The 11,470-nt window shown below is 43.2% G+C and overlaps 1 protein-coding gene across 1 annotated transcript in view; it reads right to left on the reverse strand.

Annotated features, from left to right (window-relative positions):
- The window catches only part of RNF10 (ring finger protein 10), a 12,788-nt gene that overhangs the window by 227 nt on the left and 1,091 nt on the right, over positions 1 to 11,470 (reverse strand). Inside the window, exons 2-14 of the mRNA XM_009073509.1 lie at positions 9,103 to 9,302; positions 8,035 to 8,125; positions 6,860 to 7,044; positions 6,646 to 6,782; positions 4,995 to 5,155; positions 4,337 to 4,465; positions 3,923 to 4,181; positions 3,561 to 3,694; positions 2,422 to 2,539; positions 1,973 to 2,074; positions 1,340 to 1,474; positions 346 to 443; positions 57 to 117 (exon numbers count right to left, since the gene is read on the reverse strand). Coding sequence (XP_009071757.1) covers positions 57 to 117; positions 346 to 443; positions 1,340 to 1,474; positions 1,973 to 2,074; positions 2,422 to 2,539; positions 3,561 to 3,694; positions 3,923 to 4,181; positions 4,337 to 4,465; positions 4,995 to 5,155; positions 6,646 to 6,782; positions 6,860 to 7,044; positions 8,035 to 8,125; positions 9,103 to 9,302 — 1,810 coding nt within the window. The remainder of the gene's footprint in view (positions 1 to 56; positions 118 to 345; positions 444 to 1,339; positions 1,475 to 1,972; positions 2,075 to 2,421; positions 2,540 to 3,560; positions 3,695 to 3,922; positions 4,182 to 4,336; positions 4,466 to 4,994; positions 5,156 to 6,645; positions 6,783 to 6,859; positions 7,045 to 8,034; positions 8,126 to 9,102; positions 9,303 to 11,470) is intronic.

The raw sequence follows: 11,470 nt of genomic DNA on the forward strand, positions 1-11,470 counted from the left end.
TATTACATTTAAATGCACAGTAAAGAACCTGAAGTACTAATACCAAATTTTCCTACCTCTTGTCTTTGGAGCAGGTTTAGGCCATGTTTCTGGTTTTGCCTTTCCGACTCTCAACATCTACCAAAAGAGTTGTAGGACATGGTTAAATTCCACATACTAGAACAAACCTACATATCCTCTAAGTGCCAAGAAAATCTAGGAACCCCTTCAAGCACTCAAACCCTATGATGCCTCCCTAAGATTTATCCCACATTGTTTTTGTGGGGGAAGCAATTGTATTCTCAGACTAATCACCAGCCAGGACACAGGCAATTGTGACAAGACTTCCTCTGCTGCATAGCTTACCTGGGCAAAGGAAGGGAATGGAGACTCTTCTTCTAAACTCCCACAGAGCAATGGGCTGACCTGGCTGGCAGCAGGTGACAGTGGAGTTGGAATAGATTCTACAGGGAAAGGAGCAGAGAATTAAAGCCAGTTACATTTGGCAGAGACACTCATTATGCTGCTTATCAGGATGAAACAGAAATACAGTTTTATTGTCTTACGTAACTAACCATTTTTATCTCATCAGTTCCATCCATCAGTTACACTTCAAAGATTTCCTCAATCATTTTATTTTAGGAAAATTTAAGTTTGGTTGTGGGATTTTTGGGGTTTGCGGGTTCTGTTGTGTGAGCATTTTTTTGTTGTTTTGATTTTGAGAAAGATATTTAAGACTAGTTTCAACTTAATATTTTTCATGAACTACAAGATAAAACATTTGGTAAAGCATCACTGGACAACAACCTGAATGCTCATCATCTACATTTTATTCTAGGAGAACATGGAGGGGAAGATGGAGAGGGTAGAAAGAAAAAATGCCAGTAGTATTTTCCTGGCATACACATTTTTCTTCCCTTTTTGGGGCATTTTTCTTTTCTACTGCATCAGCAAAGACTGAAAAGATGGGACAACTACAGTGAAGATCTCATAATGTCACCGAAGTAGAGGTAATAAAAAGCAGACAAAGACCAGAATGTTTCTCAGCCACTTCAGCCTTTTGTTTATGATCTCATAAGCAACACAGGAAATAGTCCCAGAATGGTTTGGATTGGAAGGGACCTTGAAGATCATCTTGTTCCAACTCCCTGCCAGGGGCAGGGATACCACCCACTGGACCAGGTTGCTCAGGGCCCCATCCATCCTGGCCTTGAACACTTCCAGGGCTGGGGCAGCCAGAGCTTCTCTGAAAACCAGCAATCTTTGACTGGTATTTAGAAAGTTTAGCCTCATGACCTGAGCGGTAGGTCCCAAAAGAATAATCAAGAGCTACACGTGATGGGTTTTTCCAGATGCTCACCTGTCTGAAACACAGGGCTTCTGCCAAGAGGAGACAGACAGAAGCTCTGATGATCAATGCTGGTAGTTTCTCCAGGACAAGAGGTAAAAGCAGGAAACTGCTGCAGATTCTCTAAAGCAATATGGACCTCTGGATCTAGAAAGAGGTTTTAAATTAAAGCACTACACAATGTGGGGGAGGACTGTCAATATGCAAGTTGTTCCAGGAGTCTAGGAGGTGCCAGCTCGATTTTCTTTCCACCCTCTATTTTAGAGACCAGTACAAGCCCTGCTGCTGGATGGAAGCAGTTCCTAGGCCTTTTTTTCCTTCTTCACTTTTCACTCTACATAGTGATTACTATAAAAACAGAAACTAAGAATCCACCATGGAGATAGCTGTGCCCTCAAGTGCCCTCTGTCTCTCCCATAATGTGCAAGTATGCAGCAATTGCATAACATCACTTAACATCCTGACTAAAACAGCTTATGTTTTTCACTAAACAGACATTGTTTCTAATACTTTGTAATCTTGTTCTAAGTACACACTACAGACTAAAGGCCTTAGAGTTCCTCCTACAGCCCAAGAAATCAGCTTGGCATGACTGGAATATAAATATGACTGGAAATCCACCAGTTCTGCTCAATCATGACTTACATTTGCCCTGTTTCTTGTTTTCTTCCATCTCAATTCTGCGTTCGCGTCGCCGCTCATCACGAGCTTTCTTCTGCCGTAGACGTTTCCTCTTCTCAAGGTCATCTAGGAGCAATGCACAACACTGAGTATCAAAAAAACCCACACCAATCCTTTGGCAATGTTTTCTCCAGTTCTGAGAACAATGTATTCAGTTACAACACATTAGTAACAAGAGATGCTTACAAACAACATATGCTCTTCCAAGCAGTCAGGGGGTTTTATTCTTTTTATAATTGTTGTCTGTGAAACAGTGAATTGGGATTGTTCTGTCTAGCAGTGATCAGACAGTTGGTGCAAGAGTAAAGCTGCTATGTATGTTCTTTTGTTTTTTCTACCATTCAGGGATAAGAATGACTTCCCCTTCACCCTCATGGATACATGGCAGAACCTACTAGAAAGGTAGTACCAACCTGAAAACAACTCCAAAGTCTCCTTAGAGATCACAGGTGGCTTCAGAGCCAGTTCACAAATGCTGAACTCACAGGTGAGGGGCAAGTGACAGAGGTAGCGATGACGCTGCCTTATATCCTGATAAAAGGAGAGCAAGACATCAGCACAACAAGGCCTAGAGGCTGCCATGGTGATGCATAGCTTATGGAGACAGAATGCATACCATTCATCAAGTTAAATGGAAAAAACAGCAGCAGTGACAGAGTAATTACTTTATAAAACTACAAACACGTGAAGGATGCCCTAGGTCAGAACCAAATGTTCCAACATCTCCACCAACTGCATCATAATCAGATTTGGATGCAGCTAGTCCCGCTCACTTACTGATTTTCTTGTTATTCCTTCGTTCTCTCTCACATCACTGGAATAAAATTCCGCAATATCAGTCTTACCACACAATTATTTTTGTGCTGGAACAAATTTGCCTTTCACATTTAAATTATTTGGACCAACAACCACCGCTTTGCTAGACTGGAACGGGCTGAGTTTTGTATTCTTCCTTGCACAGATGAAAAACTTGAATTCCCTGCTACTGCTGCATCAATTCTTACTTGAACATATCTTTTCTTCAAGATGAATTAAGAATTATGTACAGTTGGTACTGCACATGTAAATTCTTACAGTTGTCTTTATCTGAGGTAAATGAATTCAAGACCCACTTTCACTCCCTGTGTCTCAAACACTGAAATTTCTTTCCATCCTCTTTATTTGCATAACATCCCACTGCTCAGAAACAACTCTAAAACAGAGGCAGACACTTGTTCAGGTTGAGAAAGATGATAATCTCTCTAGTTCAAGCTACTATCTGATATGAGAAAATAATTTACTTATTTTAAAACAACAAACCAATCTCAGGCTTGCAATTCTCTTGCTCCTAGAGCTTGCTACCTTCTAGGAAAAGGAAGGTAAACTGCAGACTGCTTATCAAAAGCAACAAAAGCCACTGCACCTTCCACAGATGCCCTTCACAGATTTGCATCCCTACCCATTCAGAGTTATGATTTCTTATTACTGAAGAGAAACTAGTCTCCTCTGTCAGCTACAATGATCAACCTGCTAAAACATGGGCCCTTAAATAATAAGAAGATAAAATAACTACCTCTGTCATTGAGTAGCCAGTTATCTCCACTACAGCTGCAGTGATCTTCTCTGGACTCTTCTCCAAGCTGCCATATTCACGAACAAGGCATCGAACATTCACGGGGTGGAGGTACATACACTGTCCATCCTCCGCTGCAAGGCAAGGCATCATCACTCACTGTCTGCCTGGGAATTCTCAACAGCCTTTCCCCACCTCACTACATTCTCCAGTAAGAAAATGAAAGCTCCTTTCTGAGTTTCTGTGGGACTTTTATTTCACAGGAGCTAACTGCATCTGATGAGGGGACAAACATATTGCTCCAGGAGGATCCCAAAGGAAGAATCTTTGCCCCCATGATTTCAGGTTTTCCTTGCACTGACCTTGGTAAAAATAGTAAAAAGGAGAGTTGCCAAGATGTCCACTGCCAACTGTTTCTTTAGGTTCTTGGTGGCTTGTTTCAGTTGGATTTGGTTCTTCTGTAGTGATCATATCAGGTTCTCCTACAGTGTCCACCTCAGGTACTTCCTCTTCATCCAGAACTGCCTCTTCTACTTCCACAGGAGGCGAAAAGGAACTTGCCAGATCAGAGGAAGGCTCCACAAGCTCCTCATCAAATGCAGAGATATATTCCACACCACACTACCACAGCAGAGAGGATACAGTTAGTACCACACCACCTCCTTCAAAGATTATCATCTCTGCAAAAATCTTTGGCATGAGTTCACCATACACCGCAGTGTCAAGTGGCAGAATTAAGTATTAACACGATCTGCCAGAGCACAGTTGTGACCCACCTTTTTCTCTTGGGAAACTGCAGGCTCCACAGCCTTGGAGCTTTCTAGGACCAATTCTTCCACAGCTGCACTGATTCCAGCAATGCCATTGTTTTTATCCTGGACAGCAGAGAGTGCTGTTTCTCGCTCCTGCAGGTCATCCAAAGGGAACAACTTAAAACTTGCCATTTAAGCCAGGAAACTATCACCACAGGTGTTTTTACCCTTGTCTCATACTTCAGGACTTCACAGATCTATAATTTATCTGTGACAAAGAGTGACTCTTGAAAAGGTGCTCTCCTTCTTGTTACTGCAAAGAACACACCTGTAGGACACCTAAAGGTTTTAAAAAGGCTTGTACAGGTTTGCTCATGTCTGCCCAATAGAAGTTACCCCAGAAATTGCTGGATCTGAAAGGAAAACACATCTTCCTTTGAAAGCAGAACTCCTTTTGCCCTGTTAACCTGAACATCATGCCAGGTACCTGGGGTCCAAAGGCTACAGTCTCCTCCAAGGTGTATAATGCCACTCCAGCAGCAAACACCAGCAACTTGCTGCTATGTACATCATGGAGACCAGGATAATCACACACAACCATCTATGCAGCAGAGCATGGATGCTCAGCACCCGGCATACTCTTAAAAACAGAGTTACTAAAAGCCTCCAAAGAGGTTGTTACCTTCAGCTCCTGGATAGCTGCCTCAATGAAGCAAGCTTCTGGGGTGTGTTTTTCCTCCTCATACTGTTTCAGTAATGCCGCTTTCTCCTCCAGAATCACCAGCTGCAAGACCTGCTCCCTGGATGCCAGAAGTAGCTTTGAATACTGACTGTGCTGGTCATCTGAACAGAAGGAGCACCAAATGATTAATATCTGCATGTAGAGGCACCAGTTTGGATTGCTGTTGCTTCTGAACTTTTGTTACTGCTCAGTTTTGCCAGTTAATCTCCCCAGGGCAAACAATACTCAGCAAGAGTTTGATACAGACTCTGCATATTACTGTTCTGTCACTGATGACACAAACCAGTGCCACATACCTGCTCTGCCACACATCTCCCCCAGTCAAGTCTAAACTTCTACACTGTGGAAGTATCACCTTTGAGCAGCCTTGGCAGGGGGTCAAAACTTCCTGAGCAATGCAGACTGCAGCTTTTTCCTCTGCTCTATATATTCACCAACACTGCAACCGGAAATTTCTGCCAAAGTCACCCCTGGTTTGGCTCAAACTAGTTCATAAGCTCTTATGCATTAAAAGTCCACACAAAACATTATAGTGAGGTTTTTACAAGAAGCACAGCAGAAATAGCAAACTAAAAAACTCTAAGTTTAGCAAAAGTTAGTTGTCTGTTACTACAGCACTTCACAAAACTTCACAGCAACCACAGCATCACATTAATTAACACAGCCCCTATATTCACTGCTCCCTAAGGGTCCAACCTTGCTCTAGAGAATCCCAAATTAATACTCAATTTTCTGGCTTCAGAACGATCTCAAATCCTCCATTTGTTCTTTTGGTTTGTTTTACGAAAAGACTTAAAGTCCTTTACTTTCAAATCCTGAGAAACATGCAAGCCCACAGCCTGCATGCTGGATACCCATCACACTTCAGGAGACTTGACTTTTTACAGAGAGCTGAAATGCATGCAGCCTTTCCTAAATGTGACTGCAAAACGAAGTGAGCCAAGACAGCCCACAAAGCAGCAATGTTCAGGAAAATTATTTCTTTAGTCACAAAATTTTTGTGATACTAACAGATAAGATGATGATGTGTTAGTCACATTCTTGACTGGAGAAAACTGAACATGTCAAGCAACAGATGTTTGGAATAGGTTTGCAATAATTTTGATTCTTTCCCCGTATCATTTGCTGACTTTAGTTGATAAGCAAAGATGATGAAAACCTTGCTGAAGATTACAGCCTCAAAATAGTTTAGACACAGAGACAAGTTATTTTTGCTAAGCTGTATAATCAGGAGCCAGGAACAAAAAAGTTAAGGACACTGAGGAGCCAATAAAAGCAGCAAGAGTCACACCAATGACTGTAAAATCCGAAACACATCACACCAACACCAACGACTGCAGGCAGGAGCCTGCAGTGCAGCCACTTGAAGGGACACAGCACACAAGTTAAAGCATTACAAGAAAGCAAGGTGTGAGTAGAAAGTTTACTGTTAACGTGTGGTCATTAAGCTTTTCAGCAGCTCCACCCCATGTTTTGTAGCCTGGTTTATTTTAAGGTGACAGCAGGACACTGCCAGGGTAAATGGTCTCTACACAAACCCTGGGTACAGCTAGGGGCAGGATGCCAAGCTCCAGTACTGGGATACACTCACCTCTGATGTAAACAGGCTGCACCACATTCATCCACTGAGATTTGGGCAGTGCTATCAGAACACCTTTCTCTCTTCTCATAAGTTGCATCGTAATGGTATCACCAATTGCATACTGACGTGTTTCCATAGCAACCACACTGCAATGTGCGGAGGAGGTTAGTGGTGTAAAAATAACACTTCAAAAAGATACCTAATTTAACAAACATTGTCTCACCTCTTGAGATCCTTCTTGTGAACAGAGCTGTAACAAATAGGACATTTGCTCCAGGTCTTTTCACTCAAGGAGAGATAGTGAAGGATACATGCCCAGCAAAAGATATGCCCACAACGAGTGATCTTTGCTGCCGTGGGTGGGTACAGACATATTGGGCAAGAGGGCACTTCGTGGCTACAGATCCGCTGAAACGGCACATGAGAAGAACAGTACAAGTTTTAGACTCAGAAATCAGGTCCTGAGATACAGAACAAACCACCTGTAAGGTCTACTCTAACATATTATCTTCCAGATGTTTAGGGTCTGCTTATTTACCAAGAAATTAGTACACTGAGCTAACACCTTCAGACTGCACATGGAATAACCTAGGTCACCCACATAGTATTTCTCTAATGACATTAATAAGTGATTCTTCTGATGTTTCCCCTTATGTATTCATCATATCTAAGAGGCAGCAGCACCCTCACCATGTGAATTCAGACAGCAGCGAGCTCTGTGGCCTCTCTCACACAGGCAGAATTGTGCAGCCCTGTTTAGCTGTGAGACTGAACTCACCCATATCCATGAACATGCTAGTTTAGTCAGACACTGTTAGCATCTCTGTGTGGCAGAGACATAACAGCCGAGCAAGTACCTAGATTTTTCAGCTCTCTTGCAGCGTCAGGTAACAGTGAGCCTACCTCCTCTCCACCTACACCATACACCAGACTGTCTTGGCAGATAATAAGTTTGAGGCAACCCAAAGTTCTGACCATAATTCTCAAGAGATTTTTCCATTTTGTTGCTAGGCAAGATGGGCCACCAATGCACAGAATAATTCTTCAAATTCTACACTCCAGTCCTCTTCCATGGACTCATGCCCAATTTTTCTGTTAATATCTCGATCACAAGGACTCTGTCTACAGAATGTCAGATACTATTTTTGATGAGCTCCCATCTGCGAAAGCAAGAAGAAGCTGCTAATTTTCCTAATAGATTTTAGCACTTCTCTTTTCCTGTCATGAAAGTATTTCATAATATATTCCATGACAGATCTTTCCCAGTATTGTGGGAGTGACAGAAAAGGCCTCAACTCAAAAACAGCTGAGTTTTATGTAACATCACAGAGGGAAAAGACAGGTTGAGGTTCTTAAGAAGAAGGAGAAAAAAAACCAATCTAGCCCATCACAACTGACCACTTGCTCCACAAAGTCCCAGTTGACCAAGGTATCTGGATCAGCAAAGTGGACTGTGTAGTCCTGTTCTTCAGAGACAACAAACTGGCAGCTGGGGAGAGGCAAAGAGACAGATGATCGACTCAGTTGTTTCTAAAAACTTTTTGAGAACCATCCTATAGGATTCTCTGAGCTTCTTCTTTGTCCAGCAGAAAACTGCTGGATGCACTCAGTAACTTCTACCAACAATAATCAAGAGTTCAATTCACAACCAGATGCTCAGAATACAAGTGTGTGTAACTTCAGTTAGACACAACATCACATAGTAACTACAGAATGAGCCAGGCAGAGTGGCTTTCCAGAAACCTGTAAGAAACAGCCAGCTCCATTCGGGATCTATTAAAAACCAGGGAATCCATAAGGGAAAAAATATGGTGACAAAAACTAGAATTACTGGAGTTCCTGCAAATAGATTTCAGTACAATAAGCCACAAAACAACAGGGAAAAATCAGAAGCATCAGTGATAAAAATACTTTTTTTCATTATCAGAGACAGGAAGCCTTGAACACACTTCACATTCCGGTGATAGCAAACTTTATTTCCAGCCAAAGGCAATTCTGCTGTTGGACTACTATCTATTATACATACCTGGGGGCCTGGAAAATACTCAGCAGTTTAAGAACTAAGGTCCATATGAGTCATTGCCTCTGGGACTCATAAATTTAGATTAGCTTTCATCTAGCAACTGCTGTTCCTTCCATCTCAACATAGTAATTTTTGGAAAAAACAACCATCTCCCATAAGGGAACTATACAGATCTTCCCAAATGGAGTGTCATGTTCCAAAGCCATGCTTGAAAACTTGAGCAGAGCATTAATTGTACCTAAAGGACTCACTCCACTGGGTACCTTGTAAATAGGTAAAGACAACACTCCTTTAAAATATAGTCAGTACTGCTAAAAACACTACAGAAAGGTAATTTCATCCTGGAAAAGTCAACAGAAGTAGTCAAGGCCAAATACAATTCCCTGGCTGGTCACCCCAGTGTCTCTGCAGAAGTCTAAGAGCCCTGTTAGTCGCCTACTCACTTGGCCTGTAGGAAGAGCTCCTTGTTGAACGGCTTATGTCCCCACTTGTTCCTTTTCCCCCAGTTGCCATGTCCATTCCCATCAAAATGTCCTGCTTGGCCACGGGGTTCAAAAGTGAAGTTCAGTAAGTGGTTCAGATTAATCTTCTTGGGACCAGAGAATTGGGCAGGGCTGAACTCTGCCCGTTGAGCCTCTGCTACCTAAGAGAAAACAGCCTATGTTAGAACTTGCTAGAATTTACTGCAAAAGCAACAGTACAGGTGGATACCCAGGCCCCATCAGTGACTATGTACAGAACATGCAGCATTCCTCACTCACCTTCTCCCATCCCAGTTCTGCAAATCAAGTAGTGCAGCGTTAGAAGTGCACGAGAACCTGAAAGTCAGAACTGAGTGATCTTACCCCACACTGAGCAAAAGGAGAGAATAAAAACAACCACATAAGGACAGGTTAAAAGCTGGCAAAACCTAGCACACAAGATAACAGAAGAAAGTTGCTTAAATCTTGACAATACTCTTCTAGACAGACAGTAATGCAAGTCTGATTACTGTTGGTACATATTGTACTTGTTTTGGTTACTTTTCATATCACAAAGTGAAGAATGAGAATTCAGCAGAAGCAGCAAGTGAGCAGTGCTGCTCATCCACTAAATCTGAAAAATTAGGGTATCAATTAAAACCCACAGTCTACAGTACTTAGATTCACAGCAGCGTAACGGCCTCAGTCTGGCTGGACTCCACCTTGATGTCACTGAGGCCAATACATGTACTTTCCCAAGATCCTCATCACATGTAAATTTGTGCACTGAAGTAGTTAGACCCAATCAATCTTCAGAGGGCAAACTCTGGCCTGTTTAGGAGACTGGCTGACAGTGTCCCTTGAGAAGCAGTTCTGAAGGGCAAAGGGGTCCAGGAAGGTTGGTCATTCTTCAACAAATCTTACAGGCACAGGAGCAGGCTGACCCCACATACCAAAAGGTGAGCCAGTGGGGAAGAAGACTGGTCTGGCTCAACAGCGAGGTTTAGCTGGGACTCGGGATAAAAAGGAGAGTTTATGACCTTTGGAAGAAGGGGCAGGGAACTCAGGATTGCTACAAGGATGTCATGAGGTTATGCAGGGAGAAAAGCAGAAGGGCCAAAGCCCAATTAGAACTTTTATCTGGCTACTGCTGTAAAAAACAATAAAATGTTTATATACATCATGTTTAAATGTTTAAATACATCAGCTACAAAAGGAGGACTAAGGAAAATCTCCAGCCTTTATTGGATGTGGGGGGAAACATAGTGACAAAGGGTGAGGAAAAGGCTGAGGTACTTAATGTCTTCTTTGTCTCAGCCTTTAATAGTAAGACCAGTTCTCCTCAGGGCATCAAGTCCCCTGAGCTGGAAGACAGGGACAGGGAACAGAATGAAGCCCTCATAATCCAAAGAGAAATGGTCAGTGACCTGCTGTGCCACTCAGACACACACAAGTCTATGAGGCTGTGTGGGATCCACCCAAGGGGACTGAGGGAGCTGGTGAAGTGCTCACTGAGCTACTCTCCTTCATTTACCAGCAGTCCTGGCTAGCTGGGGAAGTCCCAGTTGACTGGAAGTTAGCAAATGTGACACCATCTACAAGAAGGGTCAAAAGGAGGATCCAGGGAATTACAGGCCTGTCAGTCTGACCTCAGTGCTGGGGAAGGTTATGGAGCAGATAATCTTGAGTGCCATCACATAGCACATACAGGATAACCAGGGGATCAGGTCCAGCCAGCATGGGTTTATGAAAGGCAGGTCCTGCTTGACTAACCTGATCTCCCTTCTATGACAAGGCAATCCACCTAGTGGACAAAGGAAAGGCTGTGGATTTTTTCTACCTGGAGTTCAGAAAACCCTTTGGCAGAGTTGCCACGCCATTCTCCTGGAGAAACTGTCTGTTCACGGCTTGGCCAGGCACAGTCTTTGCTGGGTAAAAATCTGGCTGGATGGCCAGGCCCAGAGAGTGGTGGTGAATGGAGTTACATCCAGCTGAGGTCAGTCACTAGGGGTGTTCTCCAGGGCTCAGTGTTGGGGCTAGTTCTGTTTCATATCTTTATCAATGATTCAGCTGAACGGGTCAAGTGCACCCTCAGTAAATTCACAGATGACATCATGTCGGGTAGGAGTGTTGATCTACTAGAGAGCAGGAAGGCTCTGCAGAGGGATCTGGACAGGCTGGATCAATGGGTGGAGGCCAATTGCATGAGGTTCAACAAGGCCAAGTGTCAGGTCCTGCACTTGGGTCACACCAACCCCATGTAACACTTCAGGCTGGGGGAAGAGTGTCTGGGAAGCTGCACAGCCAAAGAGGACCCTGGGGGGGTTGGTCAACAGTGGCTGAAACGGAG

The sequence above is a fragment of the Acanthisitta chloris genome, unplaced genomic scaffold (genome assembly GCF_000695815.1).
Source record: "Acanthisitta chloris isolate BGI_N310 unplaced genomic scaffold, ASM69581v1 scaffold13774, whole genome shotgun sequence".
NCBI classification, from domain to species: domain Eukaryota; kingdom Metazoa; phylum Chordata; class Aves; order Passeriformes; family Acanthisittidae; genus Acanthisitta; species Acanthisitta chloris.